Genomic DNA, 15,691 nt, shown 5'->3' with positions numbered 1-15,691 from the left:
TACTTGTTCACTATGTGTGTCTGTTTATCTGGTTGCTATGTAGAGATGACCACCGTATCAGTGGAGTCCCTGGTGGCGATGGTGGATAGGATTCCTAACGCTACTGAGACTCCAGTAGAGGCATCTGCTGAGGATATGGCTGCTACCTTCACCATCGGCACCATCCTGTCCCTCGTGTGCCTTGTGGGCGTGTCAGGAAATATCTACACCCTGGTGGTCATGTGCCACTCCATGCGCTCTGCTGCTTCCATGTACATATACATCGTCAACCTGGCAATGGCCGACCTTCTCTACCTGCTGACCATTCCCTTTGTGGTGTGCACCCACTTCTTAAAGGGCTGGTACTTTGGTGATGTAGGGTGTAGGACTCTCATTAGTATGGACTTTCTCACCATGCATGCCAGCATTTTCACCTTGACTGTGATGAGCACAGAACGCTACTTTGCTGTGCTCAAGCCTCTGGACACAGTAAAACGTTCCAAGAGCTACCGTAAGGCCATTGCTCTGCTAGTGTGGACGGCCTCATTGATTCTAACCCTTCCCATGATCATTGATGTAGAGCTCAAGACAGAAAATTCCAAGTCAATGTGTCAGACCACGCTGAGTCCTCTTTCTTACAAGATTTACATCTCTTCACTTTTCTGCACCAGCATTGTAGCTCCAGGGGTCATAATCGGCTACCTCTACATTTGCCTGGCACGTACCTACTGGATCTCACAGACAGAGACTTTTAAGCAGACTCAAAAGCTGCCTAATCACAAAGTGCTGTACCTCATCTTCACTATTGTTCTCCTCTTCTGGGCCTGCTTTCTGCCCTTCTGGATCTGGCAGCTCCTGGGCCAGTTCAAGCCTGAGATGGTCTTGTCCACCAAGGCCAGGCGCAATATCAACTACCTGACCACCTGCCTGACCTACAGCAACAGCTGCATCAATCCATTCCTCTACACCCTTCTAACCAAGAACTACAAGGAATACCTTCGGAAGAGGCAGAGGACCTGGACGGCCGGGAGCTATTTCAACAGAAGGAACCGTTTCCAGCGGTCACCTCGCCGCTCCTTGTCCTCCAGCAGCCAGCAATGCACGGAGAGCTTTGTGCTCACGCACACGTCACGCATCAACAACAGCAGTTTGTGAGGTAGGTTCCTGCCTTGTTCTCCCTGAGCATATCATCCCTGGAGTTGCGGTCCGCCAGACAGCCTGGGTTCTGAGTAATGTCCAGACAATCAGTATGAATTCAACCAAATTTCCTTTAGTTTACATTCACATTCGCTTGAATGTACCTGCTTTGATTCTATCTATGGGCAGACTATTTTAGTTCTGTGGTCAGTGCATCTGATTTTTATATCATCTCTTGCAGCAGAGATCAACTGCAGCTGAGATGTGAGTATCTTGTATGCCTGAAGCACCTTTGAGGTTTTTTTTTTCTTTCAAAGTCTAGTTTTCTGTAAAATGATTTGTTATCCAAGGCTTTGTTATGACTAGAAAAGGAAGATCTAGGGTTTGGTGGAAAAGTACAAGTGAATGAAGAAGTGAGGAAAAAGGAAAGCAAAAGAGAGCAATCAGGGTTTTGAATCTCTGCCTCAAGCACTTGCCGCAAAAATACCGCCACCACAAATAGAGCAACATGTTCCCAGATAACCTCAGGAAACAACATGCAGTGTGACATGGTCAGCCATTCATAGGGACATGTCTTATTTTACAAGATAGAAAGAGCTTTTCTTAGACTTTCCCAGAGCAGATTTTAAAAAGAGTTTGGTTGCACTGTTGTTCACGTTCTTTTTTAATTCCGTTTGTGTCAAGGTGCGTCATTTATGTATGTCACTATGTTGATTGTTAAAAAAAAAAAGAAAACAAATGGGAAAATATTAATATTAATTAAAGCTTCTTTTATAGTTCTGTGCCAAATGAATCCCATCAAGATGACTTGGACATGACACAACTCAGAATCCAGATGTCGGACAAAGGCTTTATGATAATATTGAGATTAGAATTATCTGGTAGACTTGTGTAAATCCTTAACAAGGTTGCAAATTGAAGGATTATGAGGATTTTGTATAGAGAATATTATGTGTGTGCACATAAAAACAGTAGTGTGCTATAGTAATACTGCCAAAAATCACTTAGGGAAAACCAACAAACCTTGTGTCACATTATTAATGTGGAAAAAACAGTACATGTTAATGCCAGAATTTATTTTAGCGTTGAAAATGACAAAAGACATGCTAGCATTAGTAAATCTTATTTATTTTTAAGGAGTATATTGGTCATGATGAAATTTTAACAACTAGATTCTCAACAGTGCAGCTGTATTTCCACTAAAGTTTATTACAGTGATTCAGGTGACCATAAGAATGTAGTGCAGACACATTGTGGGTTTATGCCATGGATTAAAAACTGTTCTGTTTTCAATATTTTGTCTGCCCTACATTATTATATAATTTTTCAAGTTACTTTCCAAATGTTATGGTAAGATCTCGGCAGTAGCATTTCCTTCTTCTTCCCTGTTTTATTTTATTCAGCTGTTTATGTAAAGTATATGATTATTTCATATGTATTTAAGACAGGCTGTTTTATGCCTATTGCTTTATTTATAATCAGACTGTGAAATATTTAAGTGCTCACAGTGGGTGATCTCTGCAAAAAAATGGTACAGATCAAATCAGTTACACTCTGTTAGATATTAATATGGAAAAAATCCCAAACACAATTTTCTCATAAATAAATAACATTCCATCCATGTTTTTTTTTTCTTTTTTACTATTCTTTCCTCTTTTCCGTAAAAATTCAATTTTCCTCTGAAAAGTGAAAATAAATTAAACTCAGTAAAAACAATCCAAGTAGTTGAGATCAAGGGATGTGAAGCAGTGTCATTCCTATGGAGTCTGGTAGAGGAAATCAGTCAGCACAGATGGGATGTAATGGAATACAGAGTATTTGGAATATGTATTCAAAACACAGAAATTAAGTGTCTGTCTTCAATTCAAGTTGAATTTTGTAAAGGCAGTATTCAGAATACAGTTACTTTTTACATTTTTAGGATAATGCTTTTAGAATACTTATCCACTAAATAAAAAAAATACCATCTTTAAAAAACACAATCAATACTTGTTTATGAACTAATTTAACATCAGCACACAGTGTCTAAAGTCATACTCTAAAAACAGTGTTCTTCACAAACACTTAACTTCCTGAGTAGAAAGATAAATCAATGTGATGATCTGTTATTAATCTCAGTGTTACTGAGCTCTGCTAAAGCCTGTGTAGGCTGATAAATCAATGTGATGATCAGTTATAAATCTCAGTGTTACTGAGCTCTGCTAAAGCCAGAGTAGACGGATAAATCAATGTGATGATCAGTTATAAATCTCAGTGTTACTGAGCTCTGCCAAAGCCTGAGTAGACTGATAGATCAATGTGATGATCAGTTATAAATCTCAGTGTTACTGAGCTCTGTTAAAGCCTGAGTAGACTGATAAATCAATGTGATGATTATTATTAATCTCAGTGTTACTGAGCTCTGCTAAAACCTGAGTAGACTGATAAATCAATGAAATAATCAGTTATTAATTTCAGTGTTAGTGAGCTCTGCTAAAGCCTGAGTAGACTGATAAATCACTTTGATGATCATGCTACTATTTTGAATAATGATTGAACTGAATAGTCTCCTCAGTAATGGGTATGTTCATAAGAGATAAGCTAAGCATTGGTGCTGTATTTGGACTGGACTCATACATGCATTTTGTGGCAAGTTAAATAAACACCATTAAATCAAATAGCTACCTACTTTATAGTCAAATTTGCAAGGATTTGTTTTTCACTAAACATAGTACGTTACAGAATTACATAAAGAAATTACTAACAATGAGAAACAGTCACATCAAATTTACAACAGCAGAGGATTTCATATGTGTCTTATCAATGTTTATTCTACATGTAGTCTGAATATGGTACCTTTCCATGTTTTGTAATGGAATATGTTATTGAAAACATTTAGGACAGTGTATTTAATATCCAGCCATCACTTTTTTTTAAGTTATCCTGCTTAACACTGCCAGTCAGCAGAATAAGAGATTAAAAATGAGCAGTACTCCAGACCCACACATGCTGTTGTGCATCCAGAAAATCTGACTGTAGTGGAGCATGTGGCCAGCGTTTAGGAAGTCCAGGAGTACTGCCAGGAGAATGACCTCTGGCCCTACCAATCTAAATATAACTGGCCCTCTACAGTTGCCCTGCTGTGCGAATCTACATGTATTTCTGCAACGTTTCAGTTATGAACAATGAAGATGTATGAAATAATTATCGCACATAAAAGTATCTGATTAAAGTTTTCAAGTTAAAATTGGATTGTAACTCTATTGTCTGTTATTATAGATCATTTAGATTAGTCAATTTTATCATTGTGAAAATTGATGCTGACCTTCAGATATTAACACATCAATGCACATACAGGCCAATGAAGGTCAACACTCTCCCTATTGGATGCCTTTAATTCCTGGGAAAGTTAACATGGAAATTTTACTCCAAAACAGATTGAATGGCAGCTCAAAATTAGTTTTTAAAATGCTATTAATATTGTTACTTCTCATTTAGTTCATAACCTGTAAAGGTCACCATTTGTAATGGAAGCATAATGTATTCTCTTCTACAGATCTCATGCATGGTATCAATTGTAAATTTGCTCATTCTTAATTTGCATACATATTACACCATTTTACCTTCCTTATCACATCAAAAGAGAAAAAGATCCTTGTTCCTTGTTCGAGAATTTTCCTGTAATTGCTGTGAATGCGTTACTAACCTGAAGATACTAGTTAATGCCTGGCCCACACTGCAGGCCAGTTTTGAAGCTGATTCATCCTTCCCGACGAACACAAAAAGTGTCTCGATTTCAGTCTTAAACAATTATCTTTCCAGACTGTTCTTTGGTCTTTGTTGTGTACAATTCAATTCTGGCCACTCCAGTCTACTAACAATCATGAATTCCCTGATTTTGATTCAGCATCTTGTGCAGCTGGGGGGAGCTGATTCTCTCATATGAAACACAGCATTGACATCACATGTGAAATATGAAAAAAAACAACAAACAATGAAAGCTGAGCTGGACAGAGCTGAGCGGGATAGAGTCAAGTGTGATAGAGTCGAGTTGGACAGAGCAGAGATGTTCCCAAATCATTAATCAGACTGTGCAAGATTGGGCTGGGTGTCAAGTCTCGAGTCTTTAGTAGAGAATTTTAGTTTAGTTTATTTGCAGGCATTGTATCATACAAAGATAAACCCCCAATAAACCTTTTATAAAAACCTCCAGGCTAAAGAACAGTAAGGGTGTTTAAAGGAAAGAGACAAAGCAACATAAAAGCAGTTGGTTAGCTTGTAGTTTGTATAACAAGTATGCTAGCTAGCTAGCTAGCATGTTAGCTAATCCAGCTTGAGTAAGTTTGTATAAAACTTCAGCTACATTAGCTGACAAATCAGCTAGCATACTTGCTGTCCAAACTACATGCTAGCCAATTGTTTCAAGTTGTTTTCCTTCTTTCCTTTAAATATTGCGTTTACTTGCAATACTTACTGCAAATACTTTTTTTCAAGCTGAGGTTTCACAAGTCTCAATCTAGCAAAGTTGAGCTGAGTGGAAGGATAAAATTTAATTTATGCAAATTCCAAATTGATAATGCTATTTCAATTGCTTTTAAAAGTAGGATAAACCTTTTTGTTCCCTATCAATGTTGTAAAAAAACAGCTTTTTGCCTTGGGGTCATCTGCCATGTTTATTTTCAACTAACAGAGAAATTCTGCGAGATCCAAAGCTGGCTGGCCGGCTCGTGATCATTATCTGAAAGTGTGTGGAAATCATAGTAAAGGCAAGGATGGAAAATTAGTGGAACATGTCATCATGTGTGGGATTTCTTACATTTTGAACACCAGTTAGAGATTTCAAAAATCCTGTAATGTGGGCCTGAAAGGCTGATTTTTTAAAAATATTTTCCAGGTTCAGATGAAATGGACAGTTCAGAGAGCCAGAAATAACACTTTCTTTAACCACCTTAAAATCCCAGGCCCCTTACATCCTAAGGCTTATTATTTAGTAAGTACTTGTAAAGCAATGCAAACTGACTGAGTTGATCATGAGTAATAGAGTGAGGAATGGAAGCTTGGACCTGCAGGCTGGTCCTGGGTTCTTAAGGGGTTAGTCAGTTGTGAAAAGCCATTCTCACACATGTATTTGGCATAAGGCCCTATTGATCAGACTATTTTGTTACTTTGGGAAGTTGCGACCTGTTTCTCAGAAAAAGGATTTGTCATAGATCACACAATTCTTTTGTCATTAATACAGTGGCAAGTTCATCTGGTTTGGATCCCTTTAGGACCCAGATCAATAGAGCTCATAGCCTGCATGGCCTCTCTCTGACGCTCTTTAGCCCTACTTGAGAAACCACTGGCAGTACAATTGCAGGATGATGAACTGTTATGACTTTTGTAATCCCAAAGTATGAGGATGTCCTGTGATGCGTATTTCTATCAGCTTCCCTGAAAAATGGGTGCAGAATTGTTGCCTTTTGTTTGGTAATCAGAAATGGGTGCATAGGCACATAAGCTCATTCAGTAGAGCTTTAATAACTCAGAATGTCAATGAAGAAAGAGCATAAAGAATATGTAGGAGACATGCAGAATTAGAAATAGTTATCCAAAACATGGTGAAATGTTTATGAGTTGAGGAGATTACTGGATGTTAGCAGGGCTGATTCAATACATCAGCTCACCTGGGCTGAATTCCAGAAGCACAGAGTCATTCAGGGCCTCTGATTGGCTATTAAGATTAATTAATTTCTTTTCCACCCACCAACACACAAACACCAATAATTGTCCTTCTGCACATGTCATTCATATCCATGCCCTGACGCATATTGGATGCATTTGACTTGGAACCAGGTACTTCCAGCTAAATGTAAGCAAAGAAAAGGAGAAGTGAGGATGGTAAGGTAGGCTTTTTTATTGTTCCATTTAAACAATTCTGCAGTGTTTTAGTTAAGAAAAGTGGCCTATTTGCCCCTTGGCAAACGGTTGTTTTGGTGACGTTAATGGTTTTATGGAGTACACTCTGCCGCACACCGGTGGAGAATCCCACCGCATCACACAACAGATTGGACAGAGTGCATATATAACACATATGAGCTCAAGTTCATCCAAAGTTCAGGATAAGTTTCTATTTTATGTCTTAGCTGTACTCATATGGTTTTAATGGAATCAAGCTTTTTGAACATCAATTTTGATAAATTTCGTGAATTTATCACATTTGGTATCAGTTAACTTACTCTGCACACTCTAACTCGCTGTTTTCCAGCTAAAATTTACAAGGTGAAATGTGACTAGGCTTGGAACGTTAGCTGAGGCGAAAAAGGTGATTAGCACTTACAACTGACTGCCTTTTCAGTACAAATTTCAAACCTTGACCATATGGCTTTTAGTGGTCTGGTTCTGGGTTCAAGTTAATGCAGTAATACAGAGATAACGAAGGGCAGCGCTGGAAGCTGAAAGTCACTGATTGGCTGCATTGGTGTGTGGAATTCATTAAAAACAAAGCTTTTGAGTTTTTCTGATGCCCTTCAGGTTCTGCAGATTGTTAGCCATGTGGCTACCTCTTTCTATGCTTACTAAAATCTGAGTAATCCACATCAGTGGGGAGAGACTTCAGATGTGTCGTGTGAAGTTGTACTGATTTTATGGATTTTAACTACACTCATAGGGCCCATGAGTAGCCCCAGTGCCCATGACAAGTGGTAGCTCTAGGGCCCACGACCACTAGTAGCCACAGGGCCTATGATTATGAGTAGCTCTAGGGCCCACGACCACGTAGCCCCAGGGCCCACAGCCACCAGTATCCCTAGGGCCCATGATCACCAGTCACCCCAGGGCCCACGAGTACCTTAAAGCACCCCTGAGTGTGAGGTAAATAGAAAGTGTTGTGTGGTAGAGCAGAGATCAGCCTAGAGTAAATAATGAAAGTCTTGCAGTTGAAAGACCCAGGGAAGGGGAAGTGGAAACAGGTAGAGATGTGAATCTAAAACACTTTAAATATGTACCACAGATAACCATGCATGATATGTCCAGATATGGACAGATATGTCAGTCAAATGAATGCAGTATGCTTCCAGTACTAATGATATATTGTAATGATGCCCTTTACAGGTTATCCCTCCAGTTAAATGAAGAGTAAAAATATTTCAAAAGTAATTCTCAGCTGCCATTCAAGCTGTTGTTGAATACAAATTTCAATTTTAAATTTCTGAGGCATGAAAGCAGTCATCTCTATTAGGTAGAGATTTGACTGACTTGCATTCATCAGTATGAGCATTCATTAGTTAATAACTGGAAATCAGCATACACATAAAATAAATTGTCACAGTTTTCACGGTGAGAATAAACAGAAAGTGAAATGTACGTTCTCTATAATGATGTCTATGCTTACAAACAATATTATTGCAAACTATGTTTATTACTAGTTTTTCAGGACAGCAAATTTTTTACTAGTTGACTGGATGGCATTATATATATACACACACACACAAACATATATATAGCAATGTCAGTGAAACTTTTTTGCTAGTAGCTTGCTATTAAGAGCAGAAGATCTTTTTTTTGCATTTCCAGAAGTTTCATTCTTATTCTGTTGCTTTCAGAATTTCATCTCTTACAAAGAATTCAAACTGGCTTTGGTCATCTGTGCTTCTATTGCTTCCATTTACTGGTTTTATTAGTCCAATGGGAGATAACACATTTTGCGGTTTGCTGACCAGTGGGTGTATTTAACACAGCAGGTTATCATGATAACTTAGGCCAAAAAATACAAGCCTGTCCAACAGGACAAGAGCTAATAAACATTCCTAATGGACAATCCTCTGGCAAAGCTGCTGGCTTAAATTATCCAGTGAGAAATCCTGCTTTGTGAAAGACTCCCCGGTGTTCCTCAAACGCACTTTAGTTTGTGTTACACACACGTTGCACTGAACAGTCTGAGAGTGGTTGTTTTACATAGTTTGTGTGCAAAGAAAGTACTTTTGGCTTTGAGTTTAGCAAACAACGTAATTTATATTCTCTCCTCCTGCTTGGCACTTTCCACAGCACTGACTAATGTATTTATTAGTTTACTAGCCAACACAACCCTTACTGATTTAAAACTTATCTTACTTCTCACTGTTGTGAAACTGGGCCCAGGACACTTCTATATTACAGATAACTATAATTTGGTACTGCAGGAATATTAAATGGGTTATTATAGAAATCTTCACATTTTAACATAAAGATGATGAAAAAGGAAGAACTATTTTTTTGCCTCATTAAAAACCTTCATTCTGTAAAGAACAGTTTTTGTAAATGCGATGTGTGAGGGTGAAGAAGTTAAAAGACCCTCCACATAATGTAAAAGGTCTGTACCAGTGGTTCTTAACTCGGTCCTCAGGGCATCCCAGATGGTCCACATTTTTCCTTCATCCCTAGATTTTGTGAGTCGGGTTAGAGCAAAAATGTAGACTGTCTAAGGGCCCTGAGGACTGTATTGGGAACCACTGGTTCAATCCACTATATCAATTAATACCCCTGCCAAGAAACAGTATGTCCAAGCTAAAAAACATTTAAGAACCTTTATTTTTAAAGGTGTAGATCCTTTTCATAAGGTAAGCCTTTGCGTTCGTCTACTGTAGGAATCTATAGCTGGAGTTGGAAAAAAGCTGTTGGAAATTAAGCACATAGCTGGTGCACAGAGGACCTGTTAACCAGGGCAGTCCACTGACTGACCTGGGACAGCTGGCTGTGTTTATAGGGCTCTCCACACTCACTTGTAAATAGTTTCCCAGTGACCCCAGACCTACATGTTAAGCCTCTTTACCTCGCCCACTTACACTTCGACTTATGTTACATTTAAAGGTATTATTATGTATTAATTAGCACCTGGTCAGATTACCCAGGTCTGGACCCTGAGATATTGATCAGTGTTTACAGGAGTATGGATTTACTGTGCTCCTTTTTCTCGTTTGTGTGATGAATCGGCTAGCTTTTGTCCTTGAAGTAGACAGTGCGAATGTAGTTTATTCTCATGTGAGAAAGTGACTTTTTTCATCACCCTTTTACACCCAGCATGCCTATATTGTTACCCCCCCAACACCACCTCCCAGTGCAGTAGAACACTGCAGCCACCCAAGGTCAAGCTGTTACAGAGAGTTGACACCCTCATCACTCATATAGCACCCAGTTTTAATGCACATCTCTGCTATAATGGCACTATAAACTAATCATTAGAGCACAGCCCCCAGCACTGCATCAAGAACAGTGAAGTTTCTTATGGTCAAAATAAATAAGTAAGTGCCGTAACACCCCTCTTTCAGCTGTTGGAGATATTTTAGTAATGCATGTGGCAGGTAAGCATGATAAAGTGCTTTATCTTTGCAATTTCTACTCTATCAAGAGATTAGATTAGGATTAAATAGCTTTTAAATTACAAAAAAATCAGCTGGAAAAGCAGACTATTATTGCTTGATAATTTTGTTACCCAATTGCCTAATTGCAGTCCACTCTCATAGGCTTCTCTAGAGTGATGCGCTTTTGGTTCCCTAAAGAACTTTTTAAATTTACGATTCTTATAAAAAGGCAATTTAAAACACTCAATGAAATGTTCTCCATGAAATCAAAAGTGATTCTTTCATGCTATTGCTCCAGAGAACCCTTTTTTGGCATTTTTTTAAAAGAGTTTACAAACATTATATGAACAATAAAGATATGCTCCTTATCAGATTATGCTAAACCATTCTTTCACACAGTTCTAGATGCTGACAAGTTTCATATAACTTATTGCATGTTTCTGGTGTACATTATTCTCTAACCTGCATTTCTCAAAATGATAAATGCTAAGCAAGAACAATTTATCATTGTGTGCTGCACTCTGTTAAAAGCCATCTAGGGTCTATCATTTGTCTTCCAAAAGGTTTTTTTTTATATCAAATAAAGACCATAAAAAATACTACAGGGGGTGAAGCTCTAGGTCATACAACCCTAGATTCTTCAAAGGAGGAAAGATTGTTAATTGCAAAAGAATATGGAAATATATTGCCTTTAAATTTTAATGGCACTGATGTTTTCCATAAACATGTGCTGGCACGTACGTACTAGCTGGATAGTATTTTGTCACTCAGTGTACAAACCTCTTAAGAGGCATGTTGTACTTGTTACCTCAGAAATGCTTTTCAGACCGTGACTGAGGTTTTAAAGGCAAGGTTGGGGGATTATTGAAACCCGCAGGGAAAAAGATCAGAGCACAGACTGTTTAGCAAGTATCATGATAGCGAACAATATCAGCCGATCAAGGCAACATTTTCTGAACAAGATAACATCTACTAAACAAGACAACATCTGCTTAATAGGGAACAAATACTGAAAAAGGCAATAACCACTGAGCAAGACAATGAGAACTGATCAAGGAAAAATCTCCTGACCAAGACCACATTACTGATCAAAAGAATATCTACTGAACAAGATCACATTACTGATCAAAACAATATCTACTGAACAAGATCACATTACTGATCAAAACAATATCTACTGAACAAGATCACATTATTGATCATGGTAATATCTACTGAACAAGATCACATTACTGATCAAAACAATATCTACTGAACAAGACACAGTTACTGAATAAGGCAATATCTACTGAACAAGACACAGTTACTGAATAAGGCAATATCTATTGAACAAGGCAATATCTACTGAACAAGACACAGTTACTGAACAAGGCAATATCTACTGAACAAGATCAAATTACTGATCAAAACAATATCTACTGAACAAGATCACAGTTACTGATCATGGTAATATCTACTGAACAAGATCAATTACTGATCAAAACAATATCTACTGAACAAGATCACATTACTGATCAAAACAATATCTACTGAACAAGATCACATTACTGATCATGGTAATATCTACTGAACAAGACCACATTACTGATCAAGGCAATATCTACTGAACAAGATCACACTACTGATCAAAACAATATCTACTGAACAAGATCACAGTTACTGATCAAGGCAATATCTACTGAATGAGAAACCATTACTGAACAAGGCAATATCTACTGAACAAGACCACATTACTGATCAAGGCAATATCTACTGATCAAGGCAACATCTACTGAACAAGACCACATTACTGATCAAGGAAATATCTACTGATCAAGGCAATATCTACTGAACAAGACACAGTTACTGAACAAGGCAATATCTACTGAACAAGACACAGTTACTGAACAAGGCAATATCTACTGAACAAGACACAGTTACTGAATAAGGCAATATCTTCTGAACAAGACACAGTTACTAAACAAGGCAATATCTACTGAACAAGACACAGTTACTGAACAAGGCAATATCTACTGAAACAAGACACAGTTACTGAACAAGGCAATATCTACTGAACAAGACCACATTACTGAACAAGACTATCTACTGGACAAGACCACATTACTGAACAAGACAATATCTACTGGACAAGATGACATTACTGGACAAGGCAATATCTACTGAACAAGACCACGTTACTGATCAAGGCAATATCTACTGAACAAGACACAGTTACTGAACAAGGCAATATCTTCTGAACAAGACACAGTTACTGAACAAGGCAATATCTACTGAACAAGACACAGTTACTGAACAAGGCAATATCTACTGAACAAGACACAGTTACTGAATAAGGCAATATCTACTGAACAAGACACACTACTGAACAAGGCAATATCTACTGAACAAGACACAGTTACTGAACAAGGCAATATCTACTGAACAAGGCAGTATCTACTGAACAAGACCACATTGCTGATCAAGGCAATATCTATTGAACAAGGCCGTATCTACTGAACGAGAAACCATTACTGAACAAGGCAATATCCATTAAACAAGACAACACTACTGAACATGGCAATATCTTCTGAACAAGACACAGTTACTGAATAAGGCAATATCTACTGAACAAGACACAGTTACTGAACAAGGCAATATCTACTGAAAAAGACACAGTTATTGAACAAGGCAATATCTACTGAACAAGACCACATTACTGAACAAGACTATCTACTGGACAAGACCACATTACTGAACAAGACAATATCTACTGGACAAGACCACGTTACTGATCAAGGCAGTATCTACTGAACAAGGCAGTTTCTACTGAACAAGACACAGTTACTGAACAAGGCAATATCTTCTGAACAAGACACAGTTACTGAACAAGGCAATATCTACTGAACAAGACACAGTTACTGAACAAGGCAATATCTACTGAACAAGACACAGTTACTGAATAAGGCAATATCTACTGAACAAGACAACACTACTGAACAAGGCAATATCTACTGAACAAGACACAGTTACTGAACAAGACCACATTGCTGATCAAGGCAATATCTACTGAACAAGACCACATTGCTGATCAAGGCAATATCTATTGAACAAGACCACGTTACTGATCAAGGCAGTATCTACTGAACAAGGCAGTTTCTACTGAACAAGACACAGTTACTGAACAAGGCAATATCTTCTGAACAAGACACAGTTACTGAACAAGGCAATATCTACTGAACAAGACACAGTTACTGAACAAGGCAATATCTACTGAACAAGACACAGTTACTGAATAAGGCAATATCTACTGAACAAGACAACACTACTGAACAAGGCAATATCTACTGAACAAGACACAGTTACTGAACAAGGCAATATCTTCTGAACAAGACACAGTTACTGAACAAGGCAATATCTACTGAACAAGACACAGTTACTGAACAAGGCAGTATCTACTAAACAAGACACAGTTACTGAATAAGGCAATATCTACTGAACAAGACACAGTTACTGAACAAGGCAATATCTACTGAAAAAGACACAGTTATTGAACAAGGCAATATCTACTGAACAAGACCACATTACTGAACAAGACTATCTACTGGACAAGACCACATTACTGAACAAGACAATATCTACTGGACAAGATGACATTACTGGACAAGGCAATATCTACTGAACAAGACCACGTTACTGATCAAGGCAGTATCTACTGAACAAGGCAGTTTCTACTGAACAAGACACAGTTACTGAACAAGGCAATATCTTCTGAACAAGACACAGTTACTGAACAAGGCAATATCTACTGAACAAGACACAGTTACTGAACAAGGCAATATCTACTGAACAAGACACAGTTACTGAATAAGGCAATATCTACTGAACAAGACAACACTACTGAACAAGGCAATATCTACTGAACAAGACACAGTTACTGAACAAGGCAATATCTACTGAACAAGGCAGTATCTACTGAACAAGACCACATTGCTGATCAAGGCAATATCTATTGAACAAGGCCGTATCTACTGAACGAGAAACCATTACTGAACAAGGCAATATCCATTAAACAAGACAACACTACTGAACATGGCAATATCTTCTGAACAAGACACAGTTACTGAACAAGGCAATATCTACTGAACAAGACACAGTTACTGAACAAGGCAATATCTACTGAACAAGACCACATTACTGAACAAGACTATCTACTGGACAAGACCACATTACTGAACAAGACAATATCTACTGGACAAGATGACATTACTGGACAAGGCAATATCTACTGAACAAGACACAGTTACTGAATAAGGCAATATCTACTGAACAAGGCAAAATCTACTGAATGGGACAACATTACAGTACCAATACAGTACCTACTGAATATCTACTAAATGAAACATTACTGAACAAGGCAATATCTACTGAACAAGGCAAGATTACTGAACATGGCAATATCTACTGGATTAAGCAGCATCTACCGAACAAAACAACTTTAATGAATAAGGCAGTATCTCCTGAACATAGCAATATCTCTTAAAAAAAAAGCAATATCTCCTGCACAAAGAAATATCTACTGACCAAGATAACATTACTGAACAATGCAATATCTACTGAATGAGACAACATTACTGCATGCAGCAGTATCTACTGAAAAGATAATATCTACTGAACAAGGCAATATCTACTGAAAAAGATAATATCTACTGAACAAGGCAATATCTACTGAAAAAGATAATATCTACTGAACAAGGCAACATCTACCAAATTAGGCAAGATAATATCAGCTGAAAGAGGAAATATCTTTTGAACAAGGCAACATTACTATACAAGGCAACATCTATTGAACATGACAATATCTACTGAATGAGACATTATCTTCTAAAAAAGGCAATATCTACTGACAAGGTAATATCTCCTGAACAAGACATTACCAAACAAGGCAACATCTAGTGAACAAAACTACTAAAAATCTACTGATCAATGCAATGTCTATCAAACTAATCAAGACAATATCTTCTGACCAAAGGCAATATTTTCAGGAAAAGACAATATTACTGAACATGGGAACAACTACTGAACAAGACAGTATCTGCAGAACAAGGCAACATCTGCTGTACAAGACCATATATACTGAATGAGGCAATATCTACTGAAAAAATCAATATCTACCTAACAAGGCAATCTCTACTGAATGAGGCAGTATTGACTGAACAAGACAATATCTACTGAACAAAGCAACATCTACAGATCAAATGAACATTTATATTGAAAAAAAACAATACACTGAACAAGGCAAT

The 15,691-nt window shown here is 37.8% G+C and overlaps 1 protein-coding gene across 2 annotated transcripts in view; it reads left to right on the top strand.

Moving 5' to 3' along the window:
- The window catches only part of LOC118809455 (urotensin-2 receptor), a 50,462-nt gene that overhangs the window by 1,013 nt on the left and 33,758 nt on the right, over positions 1-15,691 (top strand). For both annotated transcript variants that reach the window (XR_005007369.1, XM_036572799.1), the window contains exon 2: positions 44-1,135. Coding sequence is in view for 1 of the 2 variants with exons in the window: in XM_036572799.1 (XP_036428692.1) it covers positions 44-1,134 (1,091 nt within the window). In the remaining variant the exon portion in view is untranslated. The remainder of the gene's footprint in view (positions 1-43; positions 1,136-15,691) is intronic.

The sequence above is a fragment of the Colossoma macropomum genome, unplaced genomic scaffold (assembly GCF_904425465.1).
Source record: "Colossoma macropomum unplaced genomic scaffold, Colossoma_macropomum, whole genome shotgun sequence".
NCBI lineage: Eukaryota > Metazoa > Chordata > Actinopteri > Characiformes > Serrasalmidae > Colossoma > Colossoma macropomum.
This window is presented reverse-complemented; position numbering and strand designations above follow the sequence as displayed.